Source organism: Octopus sinensis, linkage group LG3, assembly GCF_006345805.1.
Source record: "Octopus sinensis linkage group LG3, ASM634580v1, whole genome shotgun sequence".
Lineage (NCBI taxonomy): Eukaryota > Metazoa > Mollusca > Cephalopoda > Octopoda > Octopodidae > Octopus > Octopus sinensis.
The window spans coordinates 85195210-85214752 of record NC_042999.1 but is presented as its reverse complement, the minus strand read 5'-3'; the positions used below and the strand labels follow the sequence as shown (position 1 = coordinate 85214752).

Below are 19543 nucleotides of genomic sequence, written 5' to 3'. Positions count from 1 at the left end.
ATCCTCTCTGTATGTCGTCACCACTGAGTTTATCAAAGTGTTTTGTTACTTAATGACCGTTGTCAAACTTCCTTGAATGTGCAGTGGTAGTGGGATGATGATTCACTTCTTTGAATTTATAGATGTAGTGGAATGGTGATTCTGCTATTGTTTAAGTGGTTGCGTTTTAAAATGGTAACCGCTTTAACAATAGCAGAATCATTTAAGAAGTATCTACTATTTTATAGATCAAGGAAATACATATTTATTCGTAAGTTTGTAATAAATCTTACCTGTATCACAATTTGTCCCAATATCCAGCCTTGCATGTACACTTGTACGAATTGCCATTACTTTCGCACACTCCTCCATTCTTGCATGGGCTTGCGGCACACGGATCAACTAGAAGACAATATATCAAAAATAAAACAATATTTCAAGTATGACTGATCAAAAGTGAAAATGTCTACAATTCTAGAGAGTTACGGAAGTCGACGAATACGTTGGAATAGAAAATAACGTCTTATCGACAAAATATTCTGAAAATACATGTAGCGTAGTAGTAGTAGTAGTAGTAGTAGTAGTAGTAGTAGTGGTGGTGGTGGTGGTGGTGGTGGTGGTGTGGTGGTGGTGGTATTGGTGGTGGTGGTGGTGGTGGTGGTGGTGGCAGCGGTGGCGGTAGTTGTCGTCGTCGTAGTAGTAGTAGTAGTAGTGGTGGTGGTGGTGGTGGTGGTGGTGGGGTGGGAGTGGTGGCAGCGGTGGCGGTAGTCGTCCTCGTAGTAGTAGTCGTAGTAGTAGTAGTAGTAGTCGTAGTAGTAGTAGTAGTAGTATTAGTAGTAGTCGTAGTAGTAGTAGTAGTAGTAGTAGTAGTGGTGGTGGTTTTGGTGGTGGTGGTGGTGGTGGTGGTGTTGGTGGCAGCGGTGGAGGTAGTTGTCGTCGTCGTCGTAGTAGTAGTAGTAGTGGTGGTGGTGGTGGTGGTGGTGGTGGTGGTGGTGGTGGTGGTGGTGGGCTGGGAGTGGTGGCAGCGGTGGCGGTAGTCGTCGTCGTAGTAGTAGTCGTAGTAGTAGTAGTAGTAGTAGTAGTAGTACTACTGGTGGTGGTGATGGTGGTGGTGGTGTTGGTGGCAGCGGTGGCGGTGGCGGTAGTCGTCGTCGTAGTAGTAGTCGTAGTAGTAGTAGTAGTAGTAGTAGTAGTAGTGGTGGTGGTGTTGGTGGAGTTGGTGGCAGCGGTGGCGGTAGTCGTCGTAGTAGCAGTAGTAGTGGTGGTGGTGTCGGTGGTGGTGGTGGTTTTGGTGGTGGTAGCAGCGTTAGTCGTCGTCGTCGTAGTAGTAGTTGTAGTAGTAGTAGTAGTAATAGTAGTAGTAGTAGTAGTAGTAGTAGTAGTAGTAGTAGTAGTAGTAGTAGTAGTAGTAGTAGTACATTGAAATATTCTTCCGAAAACACTGAAATAAGCAGAGATATAGATAAAGCGAGTAGTTAACAGATCAATGTACGAATAGTTACGTACATTTATAAACATATTGCTGGTGGTGTTGGTTTGGCCCTTAATATGAAAATGTAAGCGTGTAGAACTGCGGGGACAGGTTGGACTGTGCATAGCTAAGGTAATGTTTAGCGAAACAATAGAAATTCTCTGTAAATATCTCAGCTAGCTAAGATAGAGAAATCTATGAAGATCGCAATGTTTTAGCAAACATAAAGAAATCTACATATCTATAGATATATCAAGGAACTGGATCATAGACAGGGCTATCACAAAGTTTCAAATGACAGACACGAGTTTACGCATATTTGGGGTGTTAAATAGAAATCATGGAAGTCGTGTGTTTTACGAAAGCGTAGCATATCGAGCGGAAGGTGGAAAGAGAGGGAGAGAAAGAGAAGGAATAGGAAGGTGTTGGGGATACGCATCGATATTCCAGCGTGGGGAGAGCGCATAGCTCAGTGGTTAGAGCGTCGGGATCACAATCATGAGTCAGTGAATTCGATTGTCAGACCGTGCTGTATGTTGTGATCTTAAGCAACGCGCTTTATTTCATGTTGCTCCAGTTCATTCAGCTGTAGATAGGAGTTACGACATCACTGGTGCCAAGTTGTATCGGCCTTTGCCTTTCCCTTGGATAACCTCGCTGGCATGGAGATGGGAGGCTGGTATGCATGGCCGAATTCTGTTCCTACATAAACAGACTCTCTCGGACTTGTGCCTTGGAGGGGAGCTTTCTAGGTACAATCACATGGTAAGTCTCTATATTACCTTTCACTCTGCATTTTTCGTGCATGTGCGTATATAGACGTGTATATGAACATAACTGTGCGCGTATGGGTGTGTGTGTATGTGTGTGTGTATGTGTGTGTGTGCGTGTGTTCGGTTATATATACATGTACATGTGTATGGTTATATATATATGTATACATATAGGTATGTCTTTGAGTGTGCACGTATGTGCTTTACGCGAGTGTGAGTGAGCATATACATTTATGCACATGTTCAGAGGGGGTGCATACATATATTCTTTAAACGTTAAGCGCTTAACCAAAGCCTTTTTTCAAATAGTAGACTCTAACTTGCCTCGTCACCGTACGTGCCATTCAAACTTAGAATAATAAAGGGAAAGTTCCTCGGACAGTATTATATATATTTGAAAGTATGAGTTTATATGGCTTTTTTGAGGGGATAATTTTTATTATAATCTTAATAATAGTGTTTACAGTGAGTTACTCTGATATGAGTTTCAAGTTTTAAAGTAGCCTGAAAATGGCTACATGAACTCATTCAAAAGCGTTGTCTATACTCATTCTTCGAATATATATATGTGTGTGTGTGTATGTGTTTATGTGTGTGTGTGTGTGTGTGTGTGTGGTGTGTGTGTGTGTGTGTGTGTGTGTGTGTGGTGTGTGTGTGTGTGTGTGTGTGTGTGTGTAAATATATATATGTATATATTTATATATAGTTGAAATTTATTGAAAAACAAAAGACGAAGACTGGTGTATGAACACCAAGCAGATGTATTAGTTTCACGCTCGGGAAAGTGAGAAAGTCTTTTATGTTTCGAACCAAGGCTTTTCAGCAGAAAGATTTAAGTAGAATTAAGTAGAGAAAGAATATAAAAACTTGTGGATTTAGCGATCAATCATGGCGGACATTTGTTTTCAATCACTACAATTGGTTTGTACACAGCGTAGTCCTCCAGGCGTGAAGCTACTTCATTACGCAACCGTTTCCCTGCATTATGAGAACTAGCTATGTTTCCTCAGGCGATATGTAAATATTGTCTCCGTAAGTTCAAATTCTCGGCTTCAAGAGCATCCTCTCTGTATGTCGTCACCACTGAGTTTATCAAAGTGTTTTGTTACTTAATGACCGTTGTCAAACTTCCTTGAATGTGCAGTGGTAGTGGGATGATGATTCACTTCTTTGAATTTATAGATGTAGTGGAATGGTGATTCTGCTATTGTTTAAGTGGTTGCGTTTTAAAATGGTAACCGCTTTAACAATAGCAGAATCATTTAAGAAGTATCTACTATTTTATAGATCAAGGAAATACATATTTATTCGTAAGTTTGTAATAAATTCTTACCTGTATCACAATTTGTCCCAGAATATCCAGCCTTGCATGTACACTTGTACGAATTGCCATTACTTTCGCACACTCCTCCATTCTTGCATGGGCTTGCGGCACACGGATCAACTAGAAGACAATATATCAAAAATAAAACAATATTTCAAGTATGACTGATCAAAAGTGAAAATGTCTACAATTCTAGAGAGTTACGGAAGTCGACGAATACGTTGGAATAGAAAATAAAGTCTTATCGACAAAATATTCTGAAAATACATGTAGCGTAGTAGTAGTATTAGTAGTAGTAGTGGTGGTGGTGGTGGTGGTGGTGGTGGTGGTGGTATTGGTGGTGGTGGTGGTGGTGGTGGTGGCAGCGGTGGCGGTAGTTGTCGTCGTCGTCGTAGTAGTAGTAGTAGTGGTGGTGGTGGTGGTGGTGGGGTGGGAGTGGTGGCAGCGGTGGCGGTAGTCCTCCTCGTAGTAGTAGTCGTAGTAGTAGTAGTAGTAGTAGTAGTGGTGGTGGTTTTGTGGTGGTGGTGGTGGTGGTGGTGGTATTGGTGGTGGTGGTGGTGGTGGTGGTGGTGGTGGTGTTGTTGGCAGCGGTGGAGGTAGTTGTCGTCGTCGTCGTAGTAGTAGTAGTAGTGGTGGTGGTGGTGGTGGTGGTGGTGGTGGGCTGGGAGTGGTGGCAGCGGTGGCGGTAGTCGTCGTCGTAGTAGTAGTCGTAGTAGTAGTAGTAGTAGTAGTACTAGTGGTGGTGGTGATGGTGGTGGTGGTGTTGGTGGCAGCGGTGGCGGTGGCGGTAGTCGTCGTCGTAGTAGTAGTCGTAGTAGTGGTAGTAGTAGTAGTAGTAGTGGTGGTGGTGGAGTTGGTGGCAGCGGTGGCGGTAGTCGTCGTAGTAGCAGTAGTAGTGGTGGTGGTGTCGGTGGTGGTGGTGGTTTTGGTGGTGGTAGCAGCGTTAGTCGTCGTCGTCGTAGTAGTAGTAGTAGTAGTAGTAGTAGTAGTAGTAGTAGTAGTAGTACATTGAAATATTCTTCCGAAAACACTGAAATAAGCAGAGATATAGATAAAGCGAGTAGTTAACAGATCAATGTACGAATAGTTACGTACATTTGTAAACATATTGCTGGTGGTGTTGGTTTGGCCCTTAATATGAAAATGTAAGCGTGTAGAACTGCGGGGACAGGTTGGACTGTGCATAGCTAAGGTAATGTTTAGCGAAACAATAGAAATTCTCTGTAAATATCTCAGCTAGCTAAGATAGAGAAATCTATGAAGATCGCAATGTTTTAGCAAACATAAAGAAATCTACATATCTATAGATATATCAAGGAACTGGATCAAAGACAGGGCTATCACAGAGTTTCAAATGACAGACACGAGTTTACGCATATTTGGGGTGTTAAATAGAAATCATGGAAGTCGTGTGTTTTACGAAAGCGTAGCATATCGAGCGGAAGGTGGAAAGAGAGGGAGAGAAAGAGAAGGAATAGCAAGGTGTTGGGGATACGCATCGATATTCCAGCGTGGGGAGGGCGCATAGCTCAGTGGTTAGAGCGTCGGGATCACAATCATGAGTCAGTGAATTCGATTGTCAGACCGTGCTGTATGTTGTGATCTTAAGCAACGCGCTTTATTTCATGTTGCTCCAGTTCATTCAGCTGTAGATAGGAGTTACGACATCACTGGTGCCAAGTTGTAACGGCCTTTGCCTTTCCCTCGATAACCTCGCTGGCATGGAGATGGGAGGCTGTATGCATGGCCGAATTCTGTTCCTACATACATACTCTCTCGGACTGTGCCTTGGAGGGGAGCTTTCTAGGTACAATCACGGTAATTCATGACCGAAGGGGCTACTTTACATATTTTCTCTATATTACCTTTCACTCTGCATTTTTCGTGCATGTGCGTAATAGACGTGTATATGAACATAACTGTGCGCGTATGGGTGTGTGTGTGTGTTGTGTGTGTGTGTGTGTGTGTGTGTGTGTGTTCGGTTATATATACGTGTACCGTATATGGTTTATATATATCCTCTATAATAAACGGCAGTTTGTCGTGCGTTTCTTGTGTCTGTTTTCTCGTACCCTCACTCTGACCACGGCTTTCAACCGATTCTGATGAAACTTGACACACACATAGCCCAAGTCATATTCAAAACTAACGCAGCGATATTTTGAAAAGTTCCCCCAGTTCTGAAAAAATCGATAAATTGACATGGGGTCGAGAATCAGAAACCCAAACCACAGACCGTCTAGGGGACGCAACTCCACCTTTTTTAACCCTCAAAAAATTAACAAACATCATTTTTTTTCCATTTTTTTGCTATTTTTTGGCTATAACTCTCTAAAAATGCTTTATAGTTATTTCCCTTACAAACCTGAGCAACGCCGGGCGATACTGCTAGTGTATACATATAGGTATGTCTTTGAGTGTGCACGTATGTGCTTTACGCGAGTGTGAGTGAGCATATACATTTATGCACATGTTCGGAGGGGGTGCATACGTATATTCTATCAGCTGTTTTTACTTTCTCCTCTGGGGATGAGAGGCCGGTGTGCATGGGCGATTGCTGGCCTTCCAGAAACAACCTTGCCCGGACTTGTGCCTCGGAGGGTAACTTTCTAGGTGCAATCCCATGTTCATTCATGTGGGGTCTCCTCATGCATAAATACATACATATATACACACACACACACACACATATATATATATATATATATAGAGAGAGAGAGAGAGAGAGAGAGAGAGAGTAAGAGAGATACGATAATATATGTCTATATACATATATATCTTTGTTTATGTGTATGTATTTATATATGTATGTGTATATGTATCTGTGTATGTATGATCGTATGTGGATATATATATATATATGTATATATATATAGAGAGAGAGAGATAGATAGATAGATAGATAGATAGATAGATAGATAGATAGATAGATAGATAGATAGATAGATAGATAGATAGATAGATGGTTGGATGGATGGATGGATGGATGGATAGGGATGTGTAAGTGCAACCACATGTGAGTCATGTTTGTTCTCTTTTGGGATTAACTATACACACACACACACACTCACACACATATATCTTTGCGTATGTGTATGTATATATATATATATATATGCATGTACGTATGTATGTATGTGTCAGGGCATGTATGATCGTGTGTGGATATATATATATATATATATATATATATATATATATATATATATATATATATATATATATCTGTTAATATAATGTGACAATTATCGGTAGCCAAGATAAAACTCTGAGTTTCGGATGCCGAGGTGGAAATCCACACCACCATCTCTTCATTTATCCGGCCATCTGAAAAATGCTATGAAAAAAGACCGTTATACAAAGGGAAATTACTGTGTTATAGACCGCTATTTATACAAAAGCGCTAATTCGAATGATCGCTAATTAAGATAAGGTTAAAAGTTCATAGTAAACGCCTAAGACCGCCTGTTCATACGTACGCACTTGCGTACGCATACATCACTATGAAAACGTACACATCTTCACTCGCATCTTTCGCCAAATGTATATGCATATATATGTATACAACCCCCCCACACACACACACGCACACACACACGCAAAGTAAAAGTCCATACATACGTCTACATACGCGCGTATGTAAACGTATGTATGAACTTTTACGATGCGCCAAAAAATATTTCTACTGAACGTAGGAGGGCTGTGCGGCAACTGTAAAAGGAAAATCTCATTCCTGAAAGACCTTGCGGAATGCAATCAAGCTATATGCATGGCACTCATAGAAACGCATCTTGGACCTGATATAGGGGACGCAGAAATAAACAAACCGCAATATGTTACCCTACGCTCAGATAGAAAAGGGAGGAGATATGGTGGAGTTGCAGTGTACATACGAGATGACCTCACGCTCCAGGTCCTGTTGTCATATTCAAACTCAGTGTGTTACACTCAAATTGTACACATAAGACAATTGAATATCGTCATATGTACTACATATCGCCCAGCGGATGCCCCAAATCACACAGGGATGTTTGAAGACTGCCTTACAAAAATAGAAGTTCTCACCAAACTGGAACAACACAACAGTGTATTCTTCATGGGTGACTTTAACTTCCCCAATGTGGAATGGCCCGGGGGACAGATGCTCCCAGGGATGAAGAGATCCTCAAACAGACATTGACATGAAACACAAACGTTTCATGTCCATAATACAAACCATATGTGACAAATATGTCCCGGGGTGCAGGGCCAGCACACACAAAAACAGGATCCCTAGAGAAAGGAAGATTCTTATGAGAGGATGGACAAGGATTGCGAACCGCCTGAGCAAGCACAGCAAAAGTGGTGAGAAGCCTCACCTGGAGAGAATGCTAATGGAAATTGAGAAAAGTCTGCATCAGTCTCATGAAAAGGAGAGAGCAGATAAAGAAGCTTGGGTAATAGAAAATATCAAGTCAAACCCTAAATCTTTCTTTAAGTTTGCCAAAGAGACAGCCGCAGTGCGCCAGAGAATGGGACCTCTCTTCCAAAAAGATGGCTCTCTCACAGGAAATCCCACGAGGATAAGTGAAATACTGATCGATCAGTTCCAAAGTGTGTTCACTACAGCTCTAGGGCACAGGCAAGTAAACAAACCAGAAGAATTCTTTGCCACTTTACCTGTGGCCAAAGAGGCAAAAATTGAGTACATCAACATTGAAGATGATGATATCACACTGGCCATAGATGAGATTGACACAAACTCAACTGCTGGACCTGATGGATTTCCAGCGATCCTTCTCAAATCATGCAAACGAGCCCTTCCAAAACCGCTACAGCTTCTTTTTCAGTCAAATTGAAAGAGGGGGTAATATGCCTATCCATAAGGGAGGAAGCAGAGCAGATGCTAAAAATTATAGGCCTATCTTTCCGACCTCACACATCTGCAAAGTCATGGAACGAATAATCCGTAAGAAACTAATCATGCTCCTTGAAGAAAATGACTTGCTGACTGACATCCAGCATGGACTTCGACCAGGTAGAAGCTGCCTAACACAGCTCCTGCAACTCTATGACTGGGTGTTAAAACAGCTACTAAATGGCTCAACTGTAGATGTGATATATCTCGACTTTGCAAAAGCCTTTGATTAAGTCGACCATGGTATGATCAGTCCCAAACTGTATGGTCTCGGCATAGGCGGAAAACTTGGAGAGTGGCTGCAGAACTTCCTAAAAGATAGAAGGCAGGCAGTTGTGGCCAATGGAGCCACCTCCAAGGAAACACAAATAACAAGCGGTGTTCCAAAGCGCACTCTCTTGGGGCCACTGCTGTTCATAGTGGCCCTTTCAGACATGCCCTCAGTTGCTAAGATGGCCACCCTTGTTAGCTATGCAGAATGCACAAAAGTCTCCCTCACAATACAAAACCCTGGAAATATTGCACATCTGCAACGGCAGTTGGATACAATATACGTGTAGGCTGAGGACAACAACATGCAGTTTAATGCAGGGAAGTTCCAGACCCTGCTCTACCGGCACACAAAGGTAAACGACTTGCAGATCGGATACACTGGCCCAGGAAGAATTGTTATTCCTGCGTCAAAATCAGTGCGTGACCTGGGCATTGACATGAGCAATGATGCATCTTTCCAAGTGCATATTACTAATTTGATAATAAAACGCAGACGGCTAGCTGGATGGATTCTCCGAACTTTCAGAACAAGAGAGAAGAAGACACTGATGGTCCTTTGGAAGACATCCATCCTCAGCCACTTGGAGTACTGCTCCCAACTATGGTCACCACACAATATAAATTTAACAGCAGAACTCGAAGCAATTCAACGAAGCTACACTAAGAAGATCGTCTCAATGCAACATATCAGCTACTGGGAAAGACTGAAAGTATTAAAACTCTTCTCCTTGGAGCGAAGGCGGGAGAGATATGCAGTGATATACATCTGGAAAATCCTAGAGGGTCTTGTCCCAAACTTTGGCATTCAAAGTTACCCCAACCGCAGAACGAGGCGCCACTGCATGGTGCAAAAGATCCCAACATCACCATCAAAATACAGGACCAGATACTGCAACAGCTTGGGTTTCAGAGGACCACGGCTCTTCAATATCCTTCCTAAATACCTGAGAGACCTGCATGGTTTGGATGTGGGTTTCTTTAAAACTAAACTGGATCTCTTCTTGTCAAGGGTCCCAGATGAACCTACCTCTCAGCAGGAAACACAGATGCGGGCAGCGGCACCGGTGCCACATATCAGAGGTGGTTTCACATACTAGTGTAGCACATTCAACGGTGGTGCCCCAGCATGGCCGCAGCCTTCGGGTTGAAATATTTTTAAGGATTAAGGATTTAAGGAGATATATATATATATTTAAATAATGAGGGAGATAAATTAATATTAATTTAAAACCAGTAGTCTAGCATACAAAAATCTGAAAAATCAGAGAAAATTCTAATACATGTGTATATTGACAGGGCAAACCGCTAGGTAGTCGGCCGCATGCTAGAAATAGATCATCAACGATCAAACTACAAAGAATGTTCTCTAGGGGAGAATTCAGCGAACACCAGAAACAAATTAAGTGTGTGTGTGTGTCGAACTGTCTGTATGTATGCATATATATAAATATATATCCATACACACACACTCATTCACACACACTCACACATATATATATATATATATAAATATATATATATATATATATAATATATATATATAATATATATATATATATATATACATATATATATATATATATAATAGTAATATTAGGGAGTAAATCCAAACTTACAGGGAAAATTAGATTTAGGATTAAATCTGATTTTACAGTATAAATATAAATATTAAATTAGAGACAATATTACACACACACACCACACACACACACATATATATATATATATATATATAATATATATATATAATATATAATATATATATATATATATATAAAAATATATATATACACATACATAAATATATGTAACATATTTCTGTGGCGTCTTACGCACTTATAAATGTACAATTGCTGAATCTTGTCGCTGGAGAAACAAATATCATGTTTGAGAAAGATCTGGTATTTCGTATGTAAATGAAATACATATTAATCCAAAAGTTTATAATAATTTCTTACCTTTATCACAATTTTCTCCAGAATATCCAGTTTTGCATGTACACGTGTACGAATTGCCTTTACTTTTGCACACTCCACTATTCTTGCATGGTTTCGCGTCACATGGGTCAGCTAGAAGTCAATATTTCAAAATTCAAACAATATTTCCAGTATGATTTCTCGAAGTGAAAATTTCTACAATTCTAATGATTCATTGGAATCCCTGACATGAATGCGTTAAAATGGATAAATGAATGTCTTACCGACAACAGTTGTGGTAGTAGCATTAGTAGTAGTAGTAGTAGTAGTAGTAGTAGTAATAGTAGTAGTAGGATGAGAGGAGGAGGAGGAGGAGGGGGCTTATGTCTAGAGTAGAAACGAATATTTATTGAAAGCGGTGAGCTGGCAGAGTCTTTCGCACGCTGGGCGAAATGCTTGGCGGTATTTCGCCCATCGCTACGATCCGGGTTCAAATTCCGCCGAGGTCGCTTTGCCTTTCATTCTTTCGCGGTCGATTAAATAAGTATCAGTTACGCACTGGGGTCAATTTCATCGACTTAATCTCTTTGTCTTACCTTGTTAGAGCCTCTATGTTTAGCCTTCCTGTGGGCAATAAAGAAATAAATATTTATTGCTGGCGGTGAGCTGGCAGAATTACTAGAACGCTGGACGAAATGCTTGGCGGTATTTCGCCCGTCGCTACGTTCTGAGTACAAATTCCGCCGAGGTAGAATTTGTCTTTTGTTCTTTCAGGGTCTATAAATTAAGTACCAATTGCGTCGTGGGGTCGATCTTATCGACTGGCCCCCTCCCCCGAAATTTCAGGCATGTTTATTAATAGAAAGGAATATTTATTTGATTTCATGCTTAAAAGGAGAGTATCACTGTCTGGCCACAATGAACACACATCACTTCTAAACTGAGTTTAAAGATATTTCTGGATAGAAATTATATATTTTATGTGTTTGTACCATCATTCAACCACGGTAGTGGTTGAATATATTCTTAAGTTCACCATTTCGTCAAATGCAGCAGCTTCCAAGCTTCACCACTAATTCAGTTCTCAACTAAATTGCAAACTGTTAATAATTTTCAGGAGGGCACCTCCTCAGCTACACTTAGGCATAAATAGTTTGAGATTTGTTTCAGTAGAAAAAAAGTTACATCAAAATATGTGAGGCCTAATGGTGGGCAGTAAGGCAGGTGTTCATTTTCAATTAGCATATTTGTTTTAATTTTAAAATAACAGTATACTTTTCTTGGGCGTAAACGATATAAAATTGCATGAGGAATTCAGAATCGTTAGTCGCATTCAACAAAAATTAGTAGAAACAAAGTTGAGGTAAACAGTCATGAAATGTAAAATAAGTAAGTAAGGGAGATGTATTTAAATTAATCCGTTGTTTGTTATAATTGTTCTTATTCTTCACTTCTCATTCTCTCTCTTTTCTTACTAAGCTTATTGCTATAGTACGTTCTTAAAATTTCTAAAATGATATTTTCATTGTGAAATTATTCTTTAATACTAGAATTACATTTTTAATTCATTTTAAGAATATATTTCTAAAATGAATGCTTATATTCTACGGTGGCGAGCAATCCGAAACATTAGCAAACCGGTCGAAATGCTCAGCCGTATTTCGTTTTATCTTTACGTTCTGAGTCGACTTTTCCTTCCGTATATTTTAATTTTAATTAAATATTTAATAAAGTTATTTTTAATATTCTGTTGAATTAGGGTAAGTTTAACTTTTAATTTAAATTTTCTTTTTCAGCTTTAATTAACTTCTTTTTAGTTAATTATTTAATCAGGCTAGTTCATTAAAGCGTTATATGCTTCAGATATATAATCATTTTTGGCTGTGTCTCTATGGGCAGACTTGAAGGCATGTAGTAAGTCTGTCCAGAAAAGGCGTTGGTTAAAAGTGCTTATATTCTGAATTTACTTTTTAAATTTACTTTTTAAATTTCAAAATGATTTAAAAGGGATTTTTCATAAATGAAATTTATATTAATGGGATATAGGTAATTTTAACTTGTGTATATCTGATATACTTTTATAAATACTGTTGTATTGAATAATTATTGATAGATCTAAATTAGCAGCAGTCAGTGCTATTATAACCAACTCAAAATCTAGGATAATGTGAGTGTGGTAACTGATGGTTTTGTGGTCTTGTTGTTTGTAACTTTAGGCGAGACATGGTGCAACAAACAAATGGTAAAATCCTGTCATTACTTTGGTGTGGATGGGTAATACTAAAATAATTCAACTACCACATATATCTAAATTAAACATGAAAAAAAATTGAAATATTATCATCACTTACATGGAAAAACTGAAATATTATCTTTCAGTAATTTATAAGGTAAAATCTTAAGTTATTGACACATTAATGATCTTATAATAGCAATGTCTGGAAAAATCATGGATTACATGGAAAAATGCGAGCATGAAAAGTAATATTCTTAAGATTATAACATGGTAAATTACAGGACAAGTTATTACACCTGGACAAGCATAGGACATGCCATTCTTTCTAGTAAAGTAAAGAATAAGAAACATTTTACTTAGAATATTGCAGCTAAAATTAAAATTTGAATATTAATATTACAAATAACACTATACTTATTTAAGTAGAATTTGGCTAATTTATTACCTTAAATACAGAAGAAAGTGACTAATTAGACAAATTACAAATTAGTTGAACAGTTTTGTACAGTAAATTTTAAAGATGAGAACTGTAAAGAGTGATAAATTCTTTGCTGCAATATTTTAACATGTCCTATACTTTTCCAGGTGTAATAAGTTGTCCTGTACTTTTGCAGGTTTATAATCTTAAGAATATTACTTTTCATGCTCGCATTTTTCCATGTAGTTATAATTCCCTAACAATAAAACGTTTCAGATAGACGATATTTAAGAGTTTTTCATACAACACAATATAACACTGCTATAAATCTGCTAAAATACTAATAGCAGAATATTTCAGTTGATGAACAGCAATTTAGTGATAAATAATTTCATACATACCCTCACAAGTTTTTTTTATTAATTCACTTTCTATAGATTTTAAGGCATCAAAGTCTTTCACTGTAAACACGTATTTATCTGTTGGTGAATTACCAATTTCTTTCAACTCAAGTTCGTTAAGATTGTTACCGATTCCGATAGCAAAAACAATCACGTTCGCGTTTCGTAATTTTCTTGCCGCCGTAATTGTTTCTCTTTGGTTGTTGGATTTGCCATCTGTTAGAATAATAGCAATATTCGGGGCATCTTTTCTATCCCCTGCCGCTTGTGTAAATGAGGTAGTTCTCAGGTAATTGAGGGCCTTGTGCGTTTTAGTATTACCACCTCTGTAGGGTATACTGTTAATGCCTTTTAGTACTAAGTTTTTGTCATTATAGCTATTCAATGCAAACTGTGGAGTTGTAACCTTTGCGAATCTAATAGCTCCGACACGAACATGTTTTGGACCAATTGGAAAGGATTTCACTATGTGGTTTACAAACTCCTTCATTTTTTTATAGTTATTGCTTCCAACACTTCCAGATTCATCCAACACGAACATAACATCAGCAACGGCATTTTCACAGGCTAAAACAGAGACAATTTGAAAAAGAAGGTAAGACGTGTGAGGCTGTTATTTATGTATTTAAAATTTTCTATTTGATATGTACAGTTTTATATTTTTGTAATACGCCTCTTTACGAATATTATCGACACAATTATTATGACTGGTACTATTTTTGTAATTATAATTTTATTACAATTTCAACTATGTATTTCGTTCTATTTGTAATCAGTAGAACATTTAAATATTAGGATTGTAAGATTTGATGCCAGAGACCCATAAAGGTATTTATTAGGTTGTCCGGAAAGTTCGTGCCGATTGTTAAAGGAAAGAAAAAGGTCAATAAATACTTGTCATTACATTTTTAATCAACTAAATATGAACCATTTTGATGCACAATGCGCCTCCATCTTTCCTTTAACTTGAAAATACCCTCTTCGCAGAATTGAGGTGGTTTCATGGCAAAGAATTCATCGATGTATCTCTTTACGTCAACCAAGGAATTGAAATTTTTACAATTAAGACTATTCTGCACAGACCTGAATAAGTGGAAATCCGAAGGAGCAATATCTGGTGAATATGGAGGGTGGGGTAACACTTCCCAGCCGAGCTGCAGCAATTTTTGTCTGGTTCCCAAAGAATCAAGTGCCGAAAATGAACTTTCTTATCTGCCATTTTAAAGGTTTACAGAATGAACACAGGCTATAGGAACATAAACCATCTACCCCGTAAAGATAGCTTAAACTGTGCTCTAAACGGAGGTGTAGTCAAATCCTATTTTATGGACTCAAACATGTTCTAAAATAAGTCGAAATGTAAGCTACTATAAATCGGGACGAACTTTCCGGACAACCCAATATTTCACTGAGTGTCCATTGTCTTCTACGTTGAAATCTTACTGAGGTATAGCTTGTCTTTCAACCTCCTAGATTCGATGTGATAAAGTACTAATCATGTATTAAGCAACTATTCCCTTCAACCATATTTTAGGCATTGCACCTTCGTTAGAAGCAATTCTTTTATTCGACCGTCTTTTGCATTCCGAGTTCAAATTCCTCTAAAATGACTTTGCCTTTCATCATTTCGGGTCGATAAAATAAGTACCAGTTGATTGCTGGGGTTGATTTAGTCGATTTTACCCCTCCTCCAAAACTGCTGGCCTTGTTCCAAAATTTGAAACCATTAGTAGTAGTAGTTGTAGTAGCAGCAGCAATCGACTGTCTCACCCACCCAATTTCAGGCCTTGTACCTATGATAGAAAGGTTTGTTATCATTTAATGAAAACTCTCAGTTAATTTTGTTGACTATGATGGAAAGTGTCAATTGACACTTGCTTGCTAATCATGCGTCAACAATCATGCGGACGACTCTTACAGATATATATGTAATGGTGATTTCGGTAGGTGTTCTACTATTACATTTATACGAAACTTTTTAAGACGTGCTGGAAATCGGACACTGATACTTCCAAGCGCGCCAGTCACTATTGGTATCACGACCACTCTTCATTTCACATAACCTGCATATTTCTCACTTCAAATCGTCATAGTTGGTCCCTTTTCTCCTTTTGTTTTTCTTTGGTCTTACTATGTCACCGGGACTTGCTATGTCGATTATTATGCGAGTTTTTTTTCTCATTTTTGTTCTCTGTAATCAAGAATTTGACATGAAAAGATTGCAGCCAACAATGAAACATGGCGGTTATCATTCTTTGATAATCTGGGGAGCAATTTGGAGCAATGGTCGAACAGAGCTGGTGGTGTGTGAGGGAAACAAAAATGTGTGTCTACATTGCAAAAAGGACTACTTCCAATCATCTCTACATCGGTCTGATGATATTATCTTTAGATGATTTTATGCCATCTGGGTTTACTGCCCAGTCTCTCATCATAATTAGTATTGGGCATTTATTTACCCAAAACCGATCTCCAATATATTTACTATTGTTGTCATCATTATTATCATTTTTATTATTACTATTATTATTATTATTATTAATATTATTATTATTATTATTATTATTATTATTATTATTATCATTATTATTATTATTATCATCACATGCACTCAACAGATTAGACTGTTGGAAGAGAAAAAATCCAAACATTGGGCTATAACAAGTAACCTTAGATGCCAAGAACCCTCCTAAGTTTCCTGGACTATACTAAACTGGGTTTTATGCCTATTTCCTCTATCAATCTGTTCAGATCTTCACTGGGTTACATTTTACCCGCACTTTCCATTATCTCCGCAATTCAATGGCTAGGTCCTGGTACTTTGCTATTTTCCTATACCTCTCATATTGATATTTTCATTATTTGGGACAGTAAAGTCAATTATCTGGCACTTTCTATTCTCTTTATCTACTACTACGAAATCAGGCGTTCTAGACTCTATTACTCTGTCAGCCTGAATGTTCAACATCTTGTATCTCTTACCTTTTAGTACTTTACTAGGTTCATGTTCATATCAGTTATTAGTATGTTCAAATCCTAGCATTCTACATAACTCTCCATGGATTACTCTCTCGAGAATGTCATGTCTTTTGTATTCTTTTTGTGTCAGCATGCTACATTCACATACGATATGAGTTATTATTATTTTCGTTTGACTCAGGTTCGGTCTTATTCCTGGTGGGATTTATGTGGGTAGAATGTTACTACCTATAACATTAGGTATCCACAAGTTTTCAGCAGTCTTCCAAGTGCTTAGAATACTTCTGGTAATCCTTGTTGTTCCTAACAAACTTTCTATAGGAGCTCTATCGGGCATTCTATTTCATTCTCCTGCAACCATTTGTCTGTATTTTGGCTTACTGTTCCCAACAAACTAATTATCATAGGCACGACCTTTATTTTCCGCATGTTCCAAATTCTTCCGATTTCAAATTTTAACGGATTGTATTTTCTTTATTTTCTTTCTCTATCTTTACGATCCTGGGATGAAACGGACATGATGGAGCGATAAGTAAACAACTTCGTTTTTCTTTATCTATAATTGTCATATCTGGTCTATTATTATCTAACTTCTTGTCAGTTTGAATAGGAAAGTATCACAAAACTTTGGATTTCTCCGACTCCTGTACTCTTTCAACTCGGTGATTGTGCCATGTGATGATTGTACCAACTTCAAAACTCTATTTCTGGCACAGTTTCCAATATAAAACTTTTACAAACTGGTCGTGTCTCCATTTCTAATATTGTGCCAATTTGGGGCATTCTTCCACGATGTGTCAATTTCAATAGGCTCTACATTTTTCTTTCCAACTTCCATAGACTCTACATTTTTCCCACACATTCTCTCCTATATATTTGTTTCTCATGTTGTTTGTTTTTATCGCTTGATCTTGGGCTGCTACGATTATGCTCTCCGTTTCCTTTTTTAATTGCCCAGTTTTTTTACAAAGCACAGGATTTCGTTCTATATACGTCTTCAGTGGCGCTCCAAAAATGGCTATGCAGAGGTTTCTCTTCGATCTGTCTGACGTGCTCTCTTAAGATTTCATTCTTGTCCTTTTCTCCAATCATACGCTTTATCACTTGTTTCTTATTAACTCCTTTAGTAGTTTTTCTTCTTTGTAAATACTATACTAGACATTTTCTTTCCATCTGTACACATTCTTCCACTGCAATTAAGCCTCTTCTACATGATCTCTCTTCAAGTGCAGCCAGTTGATATCAGCTTTCGGGTGGTGAGCTTAATACATCGACAACAACTTCTTAGATTTTCTGTCAAATTTCCTTATATTGTTTCTTTATATTGTCAAGTTTCTTTACATTGTTTATATCATTTTATGATATATGAACTTTTCTTAGCCTTCTTTGAGGCCTGCATCCTTTCTGTTCTTCTGGAAGTAGATAGTTACTTTCCAGATGGTTGTATAACTCTTCCTCCAAGACACCGGTCATAAGCTTCTACATTAGTGGTAAACAGGGTATGGGTCGAAAATTTGATGCCAATTTCCCTTTGAAGGGATCCTTGAGGCATAGTAGCGTTCGTCCACTTGTCATCCAGGCAAGGACGTGATCTTGCTGCAGGTAGTCACCCAGTTGCAAAGCGAACCTTTCATGCAACAGTGTAACGCTCTTCAACCAACAGCCTTGTACTCCATCCGGCCTGGTCCTTTCCAATTTGCTATTTTTTAAAACTTCTGTCTCACTGTATATAGATTAATTCTGACGTCTTTTTGTCTTGGTACAGCTACAAGTTGTCTTTCCAACTTTGTTAGTCATTCCGCGCTTTCTTTATGTCTCGCCGGAGTGTTTCACAGCCTTCCTCAAAATTCTTTACTTTCTTCCGCATCTGGAAACAGTTCCTAGTGTTGGCCTCCCTCTATTTCCTCAAATAGGCGCTGTCTATTTGATCGGAACAGTCTATTCTGCTCGACACTTTTGCATCTAGAATCAACTGACTTTTAATTTGACTTTTCATGCTATAACATTTTGTGTTAATTCTTCTGAATATTAATCTTTATTTTCTTAACGTTTCCTTCAAACATTCTAACGTCAAAATTGACGGGGTGACCGTTATTATCACCACTATTATCATTACTATTATTGTTGCTGTTGTCTTTGTTGTCGTTATTATTGTTGTTTTTCGTCTGAACTCATTTTGGGTGCTCCTTGAGTTTCTGCGTCGTTTACTAGTTAGAGATTTACTTTTATTGATTTTATTGTTCTGCCTTGTTATGAACGACGCCGGAACTATAGGGACTTATCAACCGTTTCTTTTATTTGACATATGTGGCCAAACTTTTCAAAAGCGCTACGCCTTTGCCAGCCGGCAACAGGTGAGGAAGGCAGAAAATGTAACCCTCATTTGAATTCAACTCTTCCCACTACGCAATAATGCACATGTAGTAGTAACTAACAATAACGGCTACAGCAGTAGCGACAACACTAAGAACAGCAACGTCAACAGCAACAGAGGTGATATGTCATAGAAACCCATACAATCTCCAGTGGGAGAGAAGAATTCATTTCCAGCGCAATGCCACTGGAGCAACAAGCAGTAGCAACAGAAATAGACAGTTCCAGTACTAATAATAAGCAATAACAGCAGCGACAACAATGAAAGTAGTTACAGCAGTAAAAGCGTTAGCGAAAGCGCAGCAAAACACTCAGTCCTTTGCCGATATTGAAAAAAGCCTTTGGTTCAGTTCCATTGGACAAAAATTAACAACTCTCGGAAGAAGCAAAACAACACGTCAACAGACTAGAACAGAGCTAAGCCTCCATCCTATATATATATATATATTATATATATATATGTATATATATATATATATATATATATATATATATATATATAT

General features: G+C 38.3%; 1 protein-coding gene across 1 annotated transcript in view; it reads right to left on the bottom strand.

The window, feature by feature from the left end:
* Positions 1 to 19543, bottom strand: part of LOC115209496 — a 111182-nt gene that overhangs the window by 75294 nt on the left and 16345 nt on the right. Inside the window, exons 5-7 of the mRNA XM_036501658.1 lie at positions 13689 to 14255; positions 10676 to 10786; positions 3557 to 3667 (exon numbers count right to left, since the gene is read on the bottom strand). Coding sequence (XP_036357551.1) covers positions 3557 to 3667; positions 10676 to 10786; positions 13689 to 14255 — 789 coding nt within the window. The remainder of the gene's footprint in view (positions 1 to 3556; positions 3668 to 10675; positions 10787 to 13688; positions 14256 to 19543) is intronic.